General features: G+C 41.4%; 1 protein-coding gene across 2 annotated transcripts in view; it reads left to right on the forward strand.

Moving 5' to 3' along the window:
• The window catches only part of LOC126191526 (protein tamozhennic), a 67,794-nt gene that overhangs the window by 10,944 nt on the left and 34,551 nt on the right, over nt 1-22,299 (forward strand). For both annotated transcript variants that reach the window (XM_049932425.1, XM_049932426.1), the window contains one exon: nt 7,865-8,064. In XM_049932425.1, coding sequence (XP_049788382.1) covers nt 7,865-8,064 — 200 coding nt within the window. The remainder of the gene's footprint in view (nt 1-7,864; nt 8,065-22,299) is intronic.

Here is a 22,299-nt window from a genome sequence, read left to right on the forward strand (position 1 = left end):
GACTCATCGGTGAACAACACTTGATCCCATTGTTGTACCATCCAGCCAAGATGTTCCCTTCCAAAATGTAGTTGAGCTGTGCAATGCTCTCTGGTGAGTTCCAGACATGTAGCAGGTCCAATGGACTGAAGATTCACTTCTTCCTGTCTTCTTCAAATGGTTCTCTCACTAACATTGACCCCTCAAACTTGATGGAGTCGATTTCATGCTTCAGTAGTGGTGGTTTGATAGTTACAGAGAACATGAAGTTGTGAGCAGCGGTCATCTCTCTCTGATGTTGCTCTTCTCGGGCCTCATCTCCTTGCAGTGTCTCCAGTTTCCCTGTACCTTTGTACACTTGTGGAAATCGTGGAAGGTATAGTCCTCAACACTTCTGCAATGTAATGCCTACCATGGCCATTTTCCACCAAAGCAACTTCTTCTGCATCTTGTTCAGGGCTTAACAGCATGTTTACTCCAGAAAGCTGATTATGACAGTCACGAAAGATCCTGAAAGGAGAAGAATTCAGGGTACAACAGTAAGTGCTACAAGAATGGAAAAACATTATTCGCTCACATTCAGTGATGTGTTTTCCAAGCTGCACAGGAAGCAGCAATTGAGGTTAGTGCAATAAACAATCAACACTTCATTGTTTGCTCGCAAAGCAACGCCAGTAACATACCTCATCTCAAAAAATTGGTTGAAGTAGTTCTCTTTGATTAAGTAAATAATTATGCAATGACATGCATCATTTATTGGGTGTTGCATTTTTTTGTGCCAGTCAGTATACTTTATTAACAAAAGAAATCATACTGTTAACTCAGGAAAATTATGAGTACTTTTGATTTCCTGTGCCAGACAGTACAGGACATGGGTAAGGCAGGTGCAGTGGATCACACTGGGATAGAATTCTTTCAGTGTTGCTTCTGCTGTCACCAACAGCAAAAATTTGTCATCCCTATCTTCTGGCCATAGAATGTGTAGGATATCACTCACTATGCCAACCACAGTACTGTGATTTGTGAGTAAGTGCAGTTTTCTTGGTGCTGGGAAATGTAATTTCCCCACCACAGCATTAGCTATAAATCTGCCACGACTTCCAGTTGTCTTGTTGACTGAAAGCCAAATATAGTGGTATCAGTGCCTTTTTGAATATCAGCAATACCCCTTTCATACAGCTGTTTCGAATAATTTTTATGCAGTGTCGACTGATGTGGTAAATGCAACCTCTGACACTCTGCAGGAACCCCATAAAAGTAGGATTCTTTAGTATATTCTGTTGCACATTAGCTGCCACTGAACTAGTCATAAAGGAAATTAATGATGGAATCTGTTGTTTGTTCTTCTTCCTAGTGATGCTCATACCGTGAGCTGTGAAATCTTTATGTTGAAAGAAATGTGACTTTTTATCATGGCTTAACTAAAATTGAAACAAAAGAAAATGGCAGTAACTAAAAAAATAAGAACATGATCATGTAAAATATCAACATCAATTGAATCATAAATGCATGTCAATGAAGTAATTTTAAATTCCGATTCCAAAATCTGAGGGAAAAGACGAGCAAGAAGACTTGTAGATAAAATGAATGATAAAAATAACCTGTTCTTGTGTACTTGTTTTTGAAATGCTTGGCAAAAAATTACTCTGCTGTCGGTTGTGAAACTGGAATCTTCCCCAGTCCACTGCCGGAAAAGACCAATTTTTGATGATTTCTGTTTATGGGTTTGCCCCAACACAGTGACATGTAGAAGTATTCTCATAGTGACAATGCATCATATGCAGTGTTCATTTCAGTGCAGGCATATACACTATGCAACAGAATTAAAGGATCACTTTTTTGAAACCTCATAATTGTCTCCCATTGTGGTGCATAAGTTTGAAATTTGGCCCAAAAAGTCTACAATCTTCCTCTGTAATGATGCAAAAGCAGGTGCCCTGTGTCATCACCATCAAGATCGAAGTTGCTTCAGACTGCAAGGTGTCAACACATGTGAAAAAAAGGCCAGAGCTCAGAACTTCATATGGCATGTAAAGTGCAATAAAGATGTCTCATTAGTACCAAATTTCACCACAATTCTTCCCAACACCAGCATGGACATGTCACAAGAAGGGAAGGTTGTCACATCCCTTCGTAACCACATTCTACCCCTTCATTTGACAGCTCTGATGTAGGTCAGAACCCCAAAACCCATCTTTGAAGTCGTGCAGTTTTCTTATGGGTGGCCAAGGTAAACATTTCAGGTAGACTGCCACTCAGAATTGATACAAAAAAGCCTCAGGGGATGGCATAAAGAATGTCAATGAAACCACTCCTTTGTTTGGGACATTGATTCCCACATATTTCGTATTCGGGAGGACGACGGTTCAATCCCGCGTCCGGCCATCCTGATTTAGGTTTTCCGTGATTTCCCTAAATCGCTCCAGGCAAATGCCGGGATGGTTCCTTTGAAAGGGCACGGCCGACTTCCTTCCCCGTCCTTCTCTAATCCGATGAGACCGATGACCTCGCTGTCTGGTCTCCTTCCCCAAAAACAACCCAACCCACATATTTCATAACTGAAAACGACAGTTCTCAGTGCAATGAGCAACAGGAAGATGTTTTTACAATCTTTGATACTGCTGGCGTCTCCCTGGTGCACCAACCTTTCTCCAAGGACATCATGGGCTACCAACCACATAGAACATGATCTCACCCATTTGGAGTGGAGTGCGATCACAATTTTTGCTCTGGTATACACAGTGGACCACTAGGGACTGTTCAAAACCATTTAACAAAATTTGAACGTGATCCGAAACAGCAGACGGTTCTTATGCTTCTCAATTGCACCTGTTTCACATCCTCATGTCTCATGATCACGACAGAGGGGCGTAACGTTGTCACATGTGTGAGTTAAATGGCAAAGAGTGCCTCTAAGACACTCCCCCACTCAGTTTGGCAATAACCTTGGTGGTACCCATCTCCATTTATTGAGAATTTTAAAAATGTGCCTCTACAGAGAAAACCTTCAAAGCAGTGCAACGTGTTTTCAGGTAGGCATGCACTCGATACACCTTGAGTGCCAGTAAGAGTAGCATATTTACGGGTGTGGTTGGTTGTCTGCAGAATTGCACATCATTCCTGATGTGGCATGGGATGGATAAAGGTCACCAGAAAGAGAGGAAGGAGCAGCTGATTGAGGTCAGTGAGGATACTTTTTAATCCAGATAATTTCAGCAGCAGCTTCATGAAGTGAAACAGTCTCAATTTCTGTGGGTATTGCGGCTTTAGTCTGTTTATCAACTAACCAGCTATTAGGTACACCAGAAAAAAACACAGATCATCCTAGATGTTGATCGTCCAGTATCAAGATTACCACTATGATCAGCTTCTATATAGCACTTCAGAGTCCCTGTGTTGATGTGGCATTCATACAGAATACTGTCAGGTTAAAAAAATTAATAAATAAAAGATAAAGTTGATGAAACGGCCACTGCATTCTCGATTTTGTTTTCTTACAGTTTTCTGCATGAGCTAAATCAGGAATAAGTTGAAAAGTGCATAAATATAACTAAATCGGCAGGACAAGTAAACAAAAGGGCAAATCAGTTATCATTTTCCAGCACCAGTTTTCCAGAAATGGTGTAAAAGTGCTCACCATCTCCTTCTGTCTTCCATAGATTACTGTTCCTGGACATCATATCTCAGGAATCCTCTCTCCTCCATGTTTATCATCATCATCATCATCATCCCCACTGTGTGCTGTCACCCTTTCTCGTAATGTGCCCATACCACTGCAGTTTGCATTTCTTTATTACATTTGTCTACATCTATTGTTGGCAAAGGCCTTAATGGCCGAAAGCTTTATTTACTTGTGACAGTCTTTTTATTGTGCCTATCTGTGACTCATCATCTCCACTACACGGAGAGTAGCAACTCTCCTTTTCATAGTATTGTTACATCCCATCCTGGATTTTCCATTGTTTGATTACACCAATAACAGGGACTTTGGTGCGGGCTACATTCCTGTCCTTTCTAGTGTTTGATTCATAGTTTTTATGAATTGACTGTTCACTGTTTGCTGAGGATACTGCAGCTGTGGGAACTCAAAGCACCGGTATGTGCCCGTGTTAATAAGAGACACAGCTGTTCCGTGTCCAACTAGAATTCTGCCACTGCTCCATTAATTTCCAGCTGCAGCATGTGCTTCTGCTTCTGCTGCTGCTGCTGCTACTGGCACTAGCAAGATAGCATGCAGTGCACTGGCAGATGGTTTTGTTGTTGTTGTTGTTGCTCTCTAGCTGAGGTAGACATGTGCTAAATGCCCCCATTTGTTTCATGCAAAACAGGTGACATCACATAGTGGACAGTGGCATTGTGAATGCCTTAGCCTGCAGTCTGGGCATGATTTGATTGCACTAACTTTCCTGTGAGTCTTTGCTTTGGGACATGTCGATAACAAATGAAGTGCTGTGCCTCTACCAACAATAAGGACTGTGAACCGTTATCTGCATCTGTTACTAGTGAACAAAGCTTCACCAGAAAATTGGTTGTTCGGTAAATTGGATGATTTGCAATGATCCGTTGTCATCAGTTTAGTGGGCAACAGTGACTTCTACTACCAAGAAAGTCAACACCAGAAGTACTGTGAACTTTAGCAATTCTTAGCACCTCAGTCAGAATTGGATCAGACAACTCTAAAGCCTTCATGCTACCTTCTTTATCAGGAGCTAAACATATAATAATATTGTGGATTATTGGCTCTACTTATAATGTGCCACACTATTTACAGGAAAAAATCATACTTGATTACTAAGCCTGGCAAATCAACATCACATGGTGTGTATGTTTGCTTACATTGCTTCACACATTGTATAAATTTGAGCCTAGTTGCAGCTTCTCGGGTTTGGTGGCCATAATAGTCAGTCAGCAAACCACAAACATCAACAAAACTCAAATTATAGAGGTCCGATAGTGGGTGTAGTTTTTGCACCATTTTGTGCAGTTTACTACTAGACAGCAGTAATAGTGCACTGCAATGTTTAGGATCAATTATTCGACTTGCCTTGCAGTGAGGAACAAAACAGTGTAAATAGACCACCTCTTATTTACCACATGGAGACAAGAGAATGATGGATGAGTAGGTGATTATGCTGCAGTTGTAGACTATTGTTGATTTTTCAGTAGCTGTAACACCAATTTCTGATTTTGCTGGTGGTATTCCCATTGATGTTGCTACTGCAACGACTGCTGCCACAACTTTAGAAACTCAGGGTTCATGGCTCACACTGAATAGTTGCACAATGGGAAAGTCCTTGTCTCCACTTCTCCAGCCTACTCTTGAGTAGGTAGAACATAATTTACGTCACTCACACTACTGGTGATGCAGAGATCAGCGGAACAAACAGGTGCTTCCTGTGGTCAATGACAGCTGAGTTTATGAAGTGATGACTAGCCCAAAGCCAAGTCCAGAGTGTAACAACAGTCATTAGAAGCATACACAAACAGCCAGGGGAGCAATCCGAATGAAAAACACAGGCGAGGTCAATCACTCCATTACATTGGTGTGTATTGAAAGCTTCAGAAAATAGTCAGAACTACCTGACTACTGTGGACTGTGGTATTTACAGGTATTCTTACATCAGTGGACAGTTCAATGTGAGATGGCCCTAGCTGTGGCAGCAACCTCCGTGGCAACTCTCGATGCAAAGCCTGAGTATTTCTGAGCTTTCCTCCATCAGTACTCTGGCTGGGTGACAAATCTGAATCACTGTCGAATACTAAAAGTACTGTTACAAAAATTTGCAGCTACAAATATTAAAAATTACTCACATGTATCACAAAACCAGTGGATTGAAATATGTCAAGAACTTAACTACAAAAATGTTTGGGCAGGTTGGTAATTAAAGATAAAAATACACTGCCTGACAATTAAAGTGAAGCATCCAGAAATGGAGAGGCAATAAAATGAAACCTCGGGGGTTGAGAGGGTATGTGATGTTATTTCAGTGGTTACAAAATCAAGTCAACTTTACAAAGAACTTGGCAGTATGAGCCCTCTTATTAGTATGACACTGTATCCCTTCTGGCCTCAATGCATAAACTGATTTGATTGGGAAGGGCATCATAAAGCCATTGTATCCTCTCCTGAGGTAAGCCCACAACTGTTGTTATTGGTCATGATATCCCACATACTGTCAGTCAGACGGAATTGACGTACATGCTGGACCCACAACTCTCAGTCAGACGGATTTGACGTACGTGCTGGTCCCACACATGTTCTTATTGGGGACGGGTCTGGGGATCATAATGGCCACTGGATTTCCTCAACATAATACATACAGTTCATGAGGCACATGCCATGTATGCATGAGCATTGTCTTGTTGAAAATTGGCAAAATAATACTGTCATATTTGAGATAATACATGCGGACACAGGACGTCCATGACATACCATTGTGCTGTCAGAATTCTCTCAACCACTACCAGCTGTGACCTGAAGTAACACCTAATGGATCCTCACGCCATAATTCCAGGAGTAACACTGTTATGCCTCATCAAAACATTGGAAGAAAAGCACCTCTCCCAAGATCACCACTATACTCACCGGTCATCCAGGGTGGTGCAAAACCGTGATTCATCATTGAACACAATGTGGTGGTATTCATGAGCAGTCCATTCTTTCCAGTCATGGTACCACTCCAAATGCAACCATTTTTGTTGTAGTGCTAATGGCAGCATATACATGGGACATTAATTTCACAGTCCGGTTGCTACTAGTTTCCATTCAGAGTTGCAGAATGATGCAGAGAGTCCATTACCTGTTTTCAGATGGCAGACAGGGATATGAGGGGGTAACAATTTGCTTAGTGCACCATACCTGCGATATTCCCTTGTGGTGATCAAATGTTGAGCGGAACCTTGACGGTAAGTTTTCCTGCCCTTACATTCCCATTCAGTCCAACATCGGGCCACTGGCACAGCTCAATGCCATACAAATCTGGGTATTGCACAATTCAACTGGCCAGCCAATGGGAGACCCACAATGAGGCTCCTTGTGCCAGGAATGCTGTCTCACATATGTAAGTGGCATCTCCAGGCCATTCACAGTGATCACTCAATGTCCGATGCATATCACACCTTTTCTGTACTCTTCCAGTCCTGGTAACAACACTAAACATGAACAACATGCATGCACCTTGCTGGCCATTTTTCCTCTCACGGAGATTTTCAATTCTGTTCATTTACATAACTGCCAACATTGTGTTTGTGTACAAAATTAAATTGACAATGTAAATAGTTACCCCAGTGGAAACTGCATAAATTTAATTTTGGATTGTTCCCATTTAGCCACACTCCTCCGATTGTATTCATTGTAACTTCTTACAATTAACAATAATAGAAATTTTATCTAACAGAAGCTGTGCTCTAATGAGGATTATATTCTTGTTGTTACTTATTATCTGACAGAATTGTGTGGTAGCCTTTGTATGTGGTCCAGTTGATGTAGACCCCTTTGGTAATTGTTCCAAATGTGATGTTGGGTGATGTATATTTTTGTACTCTATTGAAAACTGTTCAGTTTCATTTGAATATGAACTGCCTATGTTTGTTTTATGTATACACAGCTCATCACTGTTGCAGTGTTTTGATCTATCAGTAAGGGTATCCCATTTACCTTCAATGTTTGTCTTGGGACTCCTAATGTGTCACAAAAAACACTTTTTTTATGTAGGTTTCACAAAAAACACTTTTTTATTTAGCTTTACATTTCAAGAATCTGTAAAATATTTTATATCTGCCTATAAATAAATCATGATTATTTTACTTGTGACATGCCAGACTAATTTTAAGATGTAAAAGGAGATTTAGTAAATAAATGGTATGTACCAATTTCCCATTTCAGGCTACATACGAGAGTACTTGTGTCTGGTTCCACATGACCAAAAATTCTGCTTCCGAGAAACAGCAGATGTGCTGCATAGAAGTGCCATCACAAAAGAGGACTTTAGTGGCTATAGAGCAGCATCAGCATGGAATGCAATTGGTTTATATGCTGCTAATCTACTTTCACAACCATGGAGGAAAGAGTATCGTGAGATGAAGGTTTTTGTACAACTTTTTTTCTCTTTCATAGAACAAGTTTTATTTGTTCTGAAATGAAGTTTTGAAATACAATAATACTTCTTGTAAAGCAACTGTCCACTAAACTGGTAAGAGCAATAATTGAAAACAGTAATAGTTTGACATTAGAAGTGATATGTTGGAATGCAGATATAGTACACAATTTTCTTTCTTAGTCATTGTTAATAAGTAGCTGATATAACAATATTGTGAAAAGGATAGTTGTTACTCACCATATACTGGGTGATTACAATTAAACTTTCCTTATTTAACATTTTATAACATGGAAACTAATTACCGTATGAGTACCAGACTTGGTAGCATTAATGTCCAGAGTATGGGGTGCATGTTTTCTGTGTGTTACAGCGCCACAGCCCATTTCTAACTATGGCGACCAGGTGCTGTGATCAGTTATTGTGATCCATAGTCTCGCATCTGACTAGTTGCAGTGCACATGTTGTTGCGTCAACATGAGCTTTGACAAAAGGAACAGGGCATTATTGGTGGAGCTCTATTATCAAAACAGAAGTAATGCCGCAGCTGCACTTTGAGAATATCACTGGCTGAAATGGTTATGGAAAGATCCTCTTTCTCCTCCTGCTGTTCGGAGCTTGATGAAGAAGTTTGAATCAACTGGAGAACTGAGTGTTGCTCCGGGAAGAGGCTGACAACCAGTTGCACCACAAGTGATTGATGAAATTGCTGTTGCTATGGCAGACAACACTGTGTGCAATTCTACATCTACATGATTACTCTACTATTCACATTAAAGCACCTGGCAGAGAGTTCAATGAACCACCTTCAAGCTGTCTCTCTACCGTTCCACTCTCGAATGGCAGGTGGGAAAAACGAGCACTTAATTTTTTCTGTGCAAGCCCTGATTTCTCTTATTTTATCATGATGATCATTTCTCCCTATGTAGGTGGATGCCAACAGAATGTTTTCGCAATTGGAGGATAAAACTGGTGATTGAAATTTCATGAGAAGATCCCGTCACAACGAATAAACGCCTTTGTTTTAATAATTGTCACTCCAATTTACATCTCATGTCTGTGACACTATCTCCCCTATTTTGTGATAATACAAAAAGAGCTGCCCTTCTTTGTACTTTTTCGATGTCATCCATCAGTTGCACCTGATGCGGATCCCACAGCGCACAGCAATACTCCAGAATAGGGCGGACAAGCGTGGTGTAAGCTGTCTCTTTAGTAGACCTGTTGCACCTTCTAAGTGTTCTGCCAGTGAATCGCAGTCTTTGGTTTGCTCTATCCACAATATTATCTATTTGATCGTTCCAATTTAGGTTAGGCCTATTTGTAATTGTAATCCCTAAGTTTTTAGTTGAATTTGCAGCCTTCATATTTGTGTGACTTATTGCGTAATCGAAATTTAGCTGATTTCTTTTAGTGCTCATGCGAATAACTTCACACTTTTCCTTATTCAGGGTCAATTGCCACTTTCCTGGTCATCAGGCAGTACACATGCTGTGTCACGACAGTTGAACATCCCATGGTCAACTGTACGGGGAAAGGGGGGGGGGGGGGGGTGCTTCGAACCATTCTCCGGTGGTGTATCCGTGCAAGATCCATATCATACAACAGCTTGCACCACAGGACACACAACTATGTGTTGACTTCGCTCTCCACTTTCTCGCAAGGATTGAAGTTGACGAGGGCTGGCTCTGGACCGTCTTGTGGACAGACGAAGCTCATTTTTCACTGACAGGTGAGGTGAACACACAGAATTGCTGAGTGTGGGGATCTTCACCTCCAGTCACTGTGTGTGGTGTTCCCCTGTATGGTGAACGTGTCACCGTATGGTGTGGCTTCACAGCTACGTTCATCATTGGGCCATTCTGTTTCTAACAGGTTGGCGCTCAAGGACCAAAGACATGCAGTGTGAGTGGCCAGCATTACTGCGATACGCTTCACCCACCCTACAGAAGAGAGACACATTCAACTCAACAGTTTTCATGCAAGATGGGATCCCACCACACATTGCTTGTGAAGTTCATCTGCTTCTCCAAAACATATTTGGAAATGATGGAATTATAATCTGATTGTTTTAAAATGCTTTGCCAGCATGACCACCTGATATCACTCCCAGTGGTTTGTGATTGTGGGGCTATCTTATGAAGGACAGGTTTACCAGGAGAACACTCAGTCATGTGCTGATCTGAAGTGCAGCATGTCAAGAGAAGTACCAGCATACCTATGGACATGCTTCGTTTTGCTGTGCAGAATGCAACCCTGCGCTTTCAGACTCCTCTGGATACTGATGGTGCCATATTGAGCCCCTTTGTACATGATGTACCGTATGTATTATGTATGGTATGATGTACCATAGCAACACATTAAAAGTGTTCAAATTGAATTCATTGTGCATTATTTCTCTTCCCTATGGGCTTGACATTATTGCAACCAAGTTTGGTCCTTGCACGGTAATTAGTTTCCCTGTTAGAAAATGTTGTCTGTGAAGCAGTCATTGAAATGAAAAACATCATGTTGGGTGGTGTGTTCAGCAGCTGGGTGGCCCAACTGTTTCTTGGCCACAGTTTGTCGGTGGCTATCCATGTGAACAGTCATCTTTTTGGTTGTTGGTTGTCTACCCATATAGAATGCAGCACAGTGGTTGGCTGCTTCCCACCAACATCAGCTTTTCTGAATCACAGGTGGGAACTGTCCGTGCAATATAACCTACATTCCTGTAACCTTCCTGGCCCCAACCATCATTAGTCATTGTCTTTAATCTTCTAGACCCTTTCATGTTCCCATTCCAGCACTAAAGAGCCCTCTGTTCCATCAATGCACTCACAGCCTTTTAACATCTCTCTTTCCCGATACCTCTCCACCCATCCCCCTGCCCCCCATATAACCTCCCGATGGTGCTTAGCACCCCTAGTCTCTCTCCACCTCGTCACTGTGTGCTCCCACAAGTAGCACTTTACCATCCCCTACCCCTACCCGCTATCCCTTCCCCTCCCTGCCCCAGCATCCTCCGACCCCCACCACCTGTTGCTTCTCCCATCATGTGCTCCTTATCACAGGCTGGCCTCAGCACCCAGAGACTGGTCATGTGTGTGTGAGTCGTGTTTGTGTGCGGGGGGGTGAGGGGAATCGGGTGTGTTGGTGTGATCTATTTAAAGTGAAGGCTTTGTTGACCAGAAGCTTACTTTCTTCTGCAAGTCATTTTGTTGTGCCTATCTGCGACTCAGCATCTTCGCTATATGGTGAGTAGCAACTACCTTTTCCATAGTATTGTCATATTCCGTCATGGATTTTCCATTGTTTGATTTTGCCTAGTAGCTGATATAATTTTGAAAAGAAGATAGAAGTAATATCTAATAAATTTAGAAAAAGCGTTAAAATATTTTTAAGGAAAAAACTAAAACAATATAAAATTACACTTTAAAAGCAGAGGCAGGTTACTGTTTAAGAGGAAATATTTGACAATAAGCTTGTGAATGTTGTTTTAAGATGAATATAAATACTTTAGGAGTAAAGGAGGCCACTCACTGTAAAGCAGAAGTAGTGAATTGTTAGCAGGTGCACACAAAAAAGAAAGGAAACTTGCTAGCTTTTGGCTGGACGTGCAGCACCATGTTATGGCAGAGATATATCTGTGTGTGTGTGGGTGGGGGCGCGCGCGCGCTAACCACTGTGAAGTGCATTTCAGAGAGTACGTCCCACGATATCAGTTATTAAGGCTTTTTCCTGTGCCATTAACATATGTAGTGTGGGGAAAATGATTGTTTAAATGCCTCTGTAATTAATCCAATCTTACTCTAATGACTCCTATGGAAGTGATATACAGGGGTTTGTTGTTTATTCTTAAATCATCATTTAAAGCCAGTTCTTGATGGAACTTTGTTAGTAGACTTTCTCTGTCTATCTTCAAGACTCTGCCAATTCAGTTTTTTCAACATCTCACTGACACACTACCACGGTCAAACAAAGTTGCGACCATTCGTGCTGCCCTTCTCTGCATACATTCAATATCACCTGCTCTTGCTGTTTGATACATGTACCACATACTTGAGCAATATTCTAGGATGGGTCGCATGGGTGATTGGTAAGCATCTCCTTCGTAAAATGTTTGCATTTCCCTGTTATTCTACCAGTAAACTGAAGTCTGCTATCTGCTTTACCCATGACTGAGCCTATGTGATCATTCCACTTCATGTGCCTACTAAGTGTTACACTCAAGTATTTGTATCAGTTTACAGATTCCAACTGTTGCGACAGGGCGAGTTTGGATTGTTGCGTAATTGTTTGACCACTGTCTCTCATCGTACTGTGCACTACACAAATTCCACCTACCTCAGTACGGCATCTGATTACCAGCCCGTTTCTGTGCATACGTAGATACTGTTCAGACGACGTTAAAAGCAGCGTTGAAGGAAAACACTGTTAATACTTACGTTTGCAAAGTCTGCGTAAACTCTGGTAGCAAACTATCCTGTAATATCTTACAACAATTTTCAGGTGGAGGGCGATTGCTTCATCTCTTCAGAAAAATGTCAAAACTCTGCAACAAGTTCTTTTATTTCTTTAGGTTCAAAATAAAACTTGCCATCAGCCCATATTTAATTAACGAATAATATCACTGTCCTCAGCTCACAGTTCATACAACCCAGTACACACACAAGGCAGCCAGGAATGTACTTGAGTCCAACCCAAATTATCATGTGATTTACAGTCATTACTCTCTCTGCTGCAATATACAAGTTTCACATTCGGTCCTTTTTCAGTGGATATCTAATTAAGAAATTGAGCACCAAATATTCCATAGACGAATATGAAACATTCCACGCGGAATTTTACAAAGGCGGAAAGTTCACATGCGGTTCTCTTTCCAACAAAACAATCCAAAAACTTCCAAACTTCACAAAACTGTTCGTAAATGCAACTGCTATTTTGGCCACACAATCTGGACACGAGAATTTTACACATAATAAAGACGGAAGCATTCAACATGATCTGCACGCCCGATAGCTGACTAGCGACTAACCAGTGCTGTTCCTTCCAGAACCTATAACTATTTCCAATGCATGGGAAATACTTAACTCTGATTGGTTGTTCAAAATGACCAGCCAATCAAAACAATCCTTCGAGATCATTTTCGCGCTAAAACTGTCCTATGCCAATCATTATTCACAGATGCATTTACGTCACTTCATTATGCAAATATTAATAAAATGCTTAACAAAACCAAATGAAAAGAAAACTAATCTTGAAATAACTTTAGAAAACTATTACTCTACGAATGACTATTCTGGCTGCCTTCTTACAAAAGCAAAGTACCCTTGGATATACGTCATCAGCAAGGTGGGGAAAACACAGCTTTCCCATGACGCAGTTACATAATGCTGTACATCATATAATATTGAATCTTTACGTATGTCCCACATACACACTCACTCATTCTCATTTACTCACACAACAGCATATTAACTAAATAATTATCTTTTCTGAATTTTATATTACAAAAAATGAAAAGTAGTTAATGTTTTTTAGTAATGAAAATCTAAATAAATTGTTCTGCCATATTGTGAACTTCAGTAATGATTCCAAATGATACTAAAAGACAAACTATTATGAATCCTAACTGACTTTAATCTTACAAGTGTCAGCTTGGGGTGGTTTAGGTAATTTTCCCTAACTCTGGAAGTATGCCAGCTAGAAAGCTGAGATTTTTACACGATCTTCTTTTTAATAACAAAGGGCAGTGTATTGACTTTTAACTAAATTGAATAATATCAAATATAGTTTATTTAGATTCTTAGGGGCATGAATATTCTGTCGCTCGAATTGACACAGGTACCGCTTCCCACGGCTAGGATAGCTACAGGTGCGAATGAGTTATGCTAAGATACAAGTGGCTGTTTCTATCACCACCAACAGCTCCAAAGCTACGAGCCGTACTGCAAAGTAGTGCAATAAATGCTATTGCGTATTGACTTGCGACATTACACTGTGACCCACTAATTTTTGTATTCATAGGATTCTAGCTCAAGAAAGGATTCATTCCAAAAGCTAGCAGCAAGTTTTTTTTTTTTCCTTTTTTGTGTGTGTGTGCCTGTCAACGACTCAGTGATTCAGTTTTTTGGTGGGTGGAAGTCTGTACAGTCTACCAGAACTTTCCTATTACAATAGTTTTCAGATCAAATGGCTGCAATCCATATATTTTCTCATTCAGTGAATTACTGAAAAAAAAAGAAAACAACATAGTAAAATATATAGGGGGCTTAACTGACTGAAGTGGGCCTAGTGATGTCATTTTTTGTTTTTAATATTAGCAGAACCTAGCAATAAGCAGTATGTCACCTCATGGCAGTATTATTTAGTCAACAGTCATTAGTGCTTCTAGAGCCAGAGGAAAAAAACTAACATGGCCTTATTGTTGCTTCAACTTCTGCAGGCAACAATATCTTCATTTAGTGTGGCCTGTCACTTTGAGCTGTGGTTTGAGGCAAATTTCTTATGTGACAGTATGTGGATATGAATACAATAGATAGTTTATACTGTTCCTACTGTAACTTTCATGATGTTTACATTTTGATCCGCTCACCTGAAAAATTACTGAGAACTGAGCACATAACGTGAGTGGAACATGTAGCTTGTGTTGCTGGAAATTTGCAGCAGTCTGAAGTTGAGCTGCTAAAATCGGCTAATTGTATATGTACTAAAGCAAAGAAAAAAGCATGACACATGTCCGTCTGAATGAGTATGCTTTATACATAATGCGTATTGTGTCTAAATGATGTTTGAGGAAACTCTTTAAACTTACTGATTTGTAAGTGCTCTAGTTACATTTACATTTGCTAAAAACTATACAACCCACATGACTTTTTTTGTAATAATACACTAAAGAGCCAAAGAAACTGGTACAGCTGCCTAATCACGTGTAGGGCCCCTGCGAGCACGCAGAAGTGCCGCAACACAACGTGGCATAGATTCGACTAACTTCTGCAGTAGTGCTCGAGGGAATAGACACCATGAACCCCGAGGGCTGTCCATAAATCGGTAAGAGTATGACAGGTCGCAGATCTCTTCTGAACAGCACGTTGCAAGGCATCCAAAATATGCTCCATAATGTTCATGTCTAATGAGTTTGGCAGCCAGTGGAAATGTTTAAACTCAGAAGAATGTTCCTGGTGCCATTCTGTAGCAATTCTGGACATGTGGGATGTTGCATTGTCCTGTTGGCTTGCTCAAGTCAGTCAGAATGCACAATGGACATGAATGGATGCAGGTGACGTATGTGTCACCTGTCAGAGTTGTATCTGGATGTTTCAGGGGTCCCATATAACTCCAACTGCATGTGTCCAACACCATTACAGAGCCTCCACCAGCTTGAACAGTCTCCTGCTGACATGCAGGGTCCATGAATTCACGAGATTGTCTCCATAGCCGTATATGTCCATGCACTCTACATCTACATGGATGCTCTGAAAATCACATTTAAGTGCCTGGCAGAGGGTTAATCGAACCACCTTCACTATCCTCTATTATTCCAATCTTGTATAGTGCGCAGAAAGAATGAACACCTATATCTTTCCGTATGAGCTTTTATTTCCCTTATTTTATTGTGATGATCATTCCTGCCTATGTATGTCAGTATCAACAAAATATTTTCACATTCGGAGGATAACATTAGTGATTGGAATTTTGTGAGAAGATTCTATCGCAACGAAAAATGCCATTCTTTTAATGATTTCCAGCCCAAATCCTGTATCGTTTCTGTAACACTCTCTCCCATATTTCGCGATAATACAAAACGTGCTGCCTTTCTTTGAACTTTTTTGATGTACTCCGTCAGTCCTATATGGTAAGGATCCCACACCGCGCAGCAGTATTCTGTAAGAGGACGGACAAGCATAGTGTAGGCAGTCTCCTTAGTAGGTCTGTTACATTTTCTAAGTGCCCTGCCAGTAAAATGCAGTCTTTGGTTAGCCCTCCCCACAACATTTTCTGTGTGTTCCTTCCAATTTAAGTTGTTTGTAATTGTAATACCTAGGTATTTAGTTGAATTTACAGCTTTTAGATTATACTGATTTATCATGTAACCGAAGTTTAACGAGTTCCTTTTAACACTCATGTGGATGACCTCACACTTTTCGTTATTTAGGTTCAACTGCCAATTTTCGCACCATTCAGATATTTCTTCTAAATCATTTTGCAGTTTGTTTTGATCTTCTGATGACTTTATTAGTCAATTAACGACAGCGTTATCTGCAAACAACCAAAGACGGATGCTCATATTGTCTCCCAAATTGTTTGTATAGATAAGGAACAGCAAAGGGCCTATAACACTACTTTGGGGAATGCCAGAAATCACTTCTGTTTCACTCGAAGACTTACCGTCAGTTATTACGAACTGTGACTTCTCTGACAGGAAATCACAAATCCAGTCATATAACTGAGACGATATTCCATAAGCTCGCAATTTCACTACAAGCCGCTTTTGTGGTACAGTGTCAAAAGCCTTCCGGAAATACCAGAAATATGAAATTGATCTGAAATTCCTTGACAGTAGCACTCAACACTTCATGTGAATAAAGAGCTAGTTGTGTTTCACAGGAATGATGTTCTCTAAACTATGTTGACTGTGTGTCACTAGACCGTTTTCTTCGAGGTAATTCATAATGTTCAAACACAATATATGTTCTAAAATCCTGCTGCATATCGAAGTTAACGATATGGGCCTGTAATTTAGTGGATTACTCCTACTACCTTTCTTCAATATTGGTGTGATCTGTGCAACTTTCCAGTCTTCTGGTATGGATCTTTCGTCGAGCGAACGGTTGTTTATGATTGTAAAGTATGGAGCTAATGCATCAGCATACTCCGAAAGAAACCTAATTGGTATAAGTCTGGCCCAGAAAACTTGCTTTTATTAAGTGATCTAAGTTGCTTCACTACTCCAAGGATATTTACTTCTATGTTACTCATGTTGGCAGCTGTTCTCAATTTGAATTCTGGAATATTTACTTTGTCTTCTTTTGTGAAGGCATTTCGGAAGACTGTGTTTAGTAACTCTGCTTTGGTAGCATTGTTTTCGATAGTATCTCCATTGCTATCACACAGAGAAGGCATTGATTGTTTCTTGTCGCTAACATACTTCACATAGGACCAGAATCTCTTTGGATTTTCTGCCAGGTTTCGAGACAAAGTTTCATTGTAGAAACTGTTACAAGCATCTCACATTAAGTTCGCGCTACATTTCGAGCTTCTGTAAAAGATCGCCAATCTTGGGGATTTTGCATCTGTTTAAATTTGGCATGTTTGTTTCATTGTTTCTGCAACAGTGTTCTAACATGTTTTGTGTACCAAGGAGGATCAGCTCCATCGTTTGTCAATTTATTTGGTATAAATCTCTCAGTTGCTGCTGATACTATTTCTCTGAATTTAAGCCATATCTGGTCTACACTTATATTATCAATTTGGAATGAGTGGAATTGTCTCTCAGGAAGACATCAAGTGAATTTTTATCTGCTTTTTTTGAGTAGGTGAATTTTTCGCTTATTTTTCAAGGATTTGGGAATTACAATATTCAGTCTCGCTACGACAACCCTTTGTACACTAATCCCAGAATCGGTTTTGATGCTCGTTATTAACTCGGAATTATTTGTTGTTAAGAGGTCAAGTGTGTTTTCACAACTGTTTACTATTCGCGTGGGCTCATGAACTAACTGATCGACTGATCAAAATAATTTTCGGAGAATGCGTTTAGCACAATTTTGGATGATATTTTATGCGTACCTCCGGAATTAAACATGTATTTTCACCAACATATCGGGGGTAAATTAAAGTCACCACCAACTATTATCATATGACTTGGGTACGTGTTTGAAATCAAACTTAAGCTTTCATTGAACCTTTCAGGAACTGTATCATCTGAATTGGGAGGTTGGGAAAATGATCTAATTATTATTTTATTCCAGTTGCCAACAATGACCTCTGCCCATACTAACTCACAGGAAGTATCTACTTCAATTTCACGACAAGTTAAACTACTTCTGACAACAACAAACACGCCACCACCAACCGTGTTTAGCCTATCCTTTCGGAACACCGTTAGATTTTTTGCAAAAAATTCGGCTCTGAGCTTATATCCAGCTTTAGCCAGGTTTCAGTGCCTATAACGATTTGAGCATCAGTGCTTTCTGTTAGCACTTGGAGCTGTGGTACTTTTCCAACGCAGCTACAACAATTTACAACTGTTATACCAATGGTTCCTGTATCTATGTTCTTCCTGTGTTCAGCCTGCACCTTTTGTGATTGAAGCCCTTCTTGTGTTTTCCCGAGACCCTCTAACCTAAAAAACCGCCCAGTCCATGTCACACAGCCCCTGCTACCTGTGTAGCCGCCTCCTGCACATAGTTGACACCTGACCTATTCAGCAGAACCCGAAACCCAACCACACTTTGGTGCAAGTCGAGGAATCTGCAGCCTACATGGTGGCAGAACCGTCTGAGCCTCTGATTCAGACCCTCCACTCGGCTCTGTATCAGAGGTCCGCAATCGGTCCTGTCGACTATGCTGCAAATGGTCAGCTCTGCTTTGATCTTGTAACCAAGACTGGCAGCCTTTACCACTTCTCTTAGCTGCTCAAAACCAGGGAGAACCTCTTCTGATCCAAAGTGATAGACATCATTGGTACCGACGTGAGCAACCACCAGCAGTTGGCTGCACCCTGTGTTCTTCATGAAATCTGGGAGGACCCTTTCCACATCTGGAATAACTCCACCCGGTATGTACATGGAGTGCACATTGGTTTTTACCCTTCTTGTCAGCCAAGTCCCTAAGGGTCCCCATAACGTACCTAACGCTGGAGCTCCCCACCACCAATAATCCCACCCTCTGTGATTGCCCGGATCTTGCAGGCTGAGTGGTTTCCTCTGAAACAGGACAGTCAACAGCATCTGGCTCAGCGACAGTGTCAGCCACAGACAGCACCTGGAACCTGTTAGTCAGACATGCGGCCGCCTGGGAAGTCTTTCGCCGCCTGCTTCACCCCGGGGCAACCTCCCACTCGACCACAGGTGAGGCGTCAGCCTCAGTGCGAGCAGTAACTGGGTTGGCCACTGGTGAGGACCGATCGGAGGACTCTGACATGCTGGACGTCTGTTGGATCCTCACATCCGGGCCACAACAGTGGTGTCCATCCACTTCAGCCTCAAGCTATGTAACTGAAGCCATCACAGCCTGAAGCTGAGAGCGAAGTGTTACCAACTCGGCTCGCATCCGCACACAACAATCGCAGTCCCTGTCCATACTAAAGACCATGGAAAACTAAACTATGCAGATAAACAGACTATCGGCATGTGCTGTGCAACTCTACTGTACACCCTGACAGAAACGCACGAACTGTGTCTAGTAATATGTAGATATTCAAAAACCTAACTACCGAAGCACTCAGGTGAAACTAAATAATTTGCCCCTGATTAGGAACTTGTAATATGTCGCAAAATCGGTTTACTTTCCGACGCAAACAATAACGCGACAACTGTGGCTATTAGATATTAAATTTATACGCAGAAATTCAAGAAACTAAAATATTAAGGCACACAGATGATACAATAAAATTTGCTCCTGGTTAGGAACTCGTAAATGTCACAAAAGCGGCTACTTCCCTGTTGCTGCTTCTGTCTTGGTCGGCTACTGCTGCCTGATACAATACAATTTGAAACGATACTCATCTGATCGGGCAACATGTTTCCAATCATCACCAGTCCAGTGTTGGTGTTGACGGGCCCAGGTGATTCGAAAAGCTTTGTGTCACACAGTCATCAAGGGTACATGAGTTGCCCATGAGCTCTGAAAGCTCATATCAATGATGTTCCGTTGAATGGTTCACACGCTGACACTTGTTGATGTCCAGCATTGAAATCTGCAGCAATTTGCGGAAGGGTTGCACTTCTGTCACATTGAACGATTCTCTTCAGTTGTCATTGGCCCTGTTCTTGCAGGATCTTTTTCTGGCTGCAGTAATGTCGGAGATTTGATGTTGTACTGGATTCCTCATATTCACAGTACACTCGTGAAATGGTTGTATGGGAAAATCTCCACTCCTTCGCTACCTTGGAGATGCTGTGTCCCATTGCTTGTGTGCAGACTATAACACCACATTCAAACTTGCTTAAATCTTGATAACCTGGCATTTTAGCAGCAGTAACCAATTTAATAACACCGCCAGACACTTGTTGTCTTATATAGGCGTTGCCGACCATGGCACCATATTCTGCCTGTTTACGTATCTCTGTATTTGAATACACATGCCTATATAGTTTCTTTGGTACTTCAGCGTATATAGATTAGGTTGGTGTCAGCAGATTAAAAATACATTGTATCTCCCTCCTGTGTGCCAGTGTTTGCACATCTGTCATTGCAATTAATGTATATTTAATCCTTTCTGGCTGTGGAAACCTTTTTCTCTCTTTTCTTGTACAAAATTTCTATAAAGATATGACCTTTCACTGCCGCAGCTACAGCACATGGTACACTGTGGCACTTGAATTTAATAAATTGTATTTTAAAAACTCTAATTTTATTAAAATTTGTTCCTAACATAAAATATGGATCACTAAAGTTAATACCTTAAAATAAATTATGGTGACAGTGAGCTTTGAAACTGTTACGTTATTGGTGAAAGTTTGAGTTGTACTTCTTTGTTGCCCCTCCCTCCCCTATTCATACACCAACAACCCCATTTTTCAGCATAAATACGTTCCTAAGTGTCACTTCATTTAACATTATAGAAGTCATTGTTTTTTCGTGGATAGGCAGTTCTTGTTACCACACAGATATTTTTGTTGTTTAAGTGACTCTCTTATTGAAGATCAGCAATATTATTGGAGAGCTAGATTGCTACTTATTGTAAATACGACGCATTAAGTTGCAGACAGGCACAACGAAAAGACATTTACACAGTAGATTTCGGCTACAGCCTTTGTCAGGAAAGGAAACACACATACATTCACTCACTCACATAAGCAAGCACACCTAATGCACACATGGCTGCCATCTGTGGCATCTCGGACTAAAATGCAACTGTTGTGTAGAACATAAGCAGCAGTCGGTAGGTGGTAGGGGAGGGGAAGGAATAGCAGAGTATGGGTGGGGAGAGAGAAGAGTGCTGTGTGGCAGAACGTGCAGGACTATACTGCCAACATGAACAACATCAGGAGGCTGTTGGGCAGGCAGGTGGGGATGGGGAGGGGGGACAGGGAGTGAAAAAGGAGAGGAGCAGTGAAACCTAAAGATGGACAGCTACATTAGCAGAGGCCGGCACACAAAAATGGTGGGAGACAAGAATAGGTAGCTGGTAATGGGCAGAGGAGGTTGAAACTGTTGAGTGGAGGATGTGGTGACAGTATGTTTCCGTAGGTTGAGGCCAGGATAATATGGAAATGGAGAATATGTTGTAAGGATAATTCCCATCTGCGCAGTTCAGAAAAGCTAGCAGTGGAGGAGAGGATCCAGCTGGCTCAGGCAGTGAAGCAGCCATTGGAAGTCAGGCATGTTATGTTCAGTTGCATGTCGTGCCACAGGGTGGTCTACTTTGCTCTTAGTCTTAGTTTGGCTGTGGCCATTCATCCTGCTGGTTGATAGTCATACCAATATAAAAAGCTGTGCTGTGATTGCCGCAGAGCTGGTACACGACATGGCTGCTTTCGCTGGTGGCCCAGTCCCTGATGAGATAGGGGATAAGCCTGTGACAGGACTGGAATTGGAAAAGCTGGGTGGATGGATTGGGCAGGCCTTGCACCTGGGTCTTCCACAGGGATATGATTCTGTGGCAAGGGTTTGTGATTTGTTGTAGCATCGGGATGGACTAGAATGTTGTGGAATGGCATAGAATGTTGTTGAATGGCATAGAATGTTGTGGAGGTTGGTTGGGCTATGGAGCACCACTTGAGGAGGGCTGGTAAGGATCTTGGGTAGGATGTCCCTCACTTCAGGGCTTGATGATAGGTAATCAAAGCCCTGGTGAAAGGTGTGGTTTAGTTGTTCCAGTTGGGTGGTACTGGGTGACAAAGGGGTCAGTCCTTTGTTGCTGTTTCTTGGGGGTGGTGGGAGGATTTGGGGTTTGAAGGGGGAATGGCAAGGGAGATCTGTTTGCAGACTAGGTCTGTGAGTAGTGCTTGTCCAAGAAGGCATTGGTGAGATCCTCAGCATATGGGACAGGGAGCTCTTTCACTGCAGATACATC

This window comes from Schistocerca cancellata, chromosome 6 (assembly GCF_023864275.1).
Source record: "Schistocerca cancellata isolate TAMUIC-IGC-003103 chromosome 6, iqSchCanc2.1, whole genome shotgun sequence".
Classification (NCBI taxonomy): Eukaryota; Metazoa; Arthropoda; class Insecta; order Orthoptera; family Acrididae; genus Schistocerca; species Schistocerca cancellata.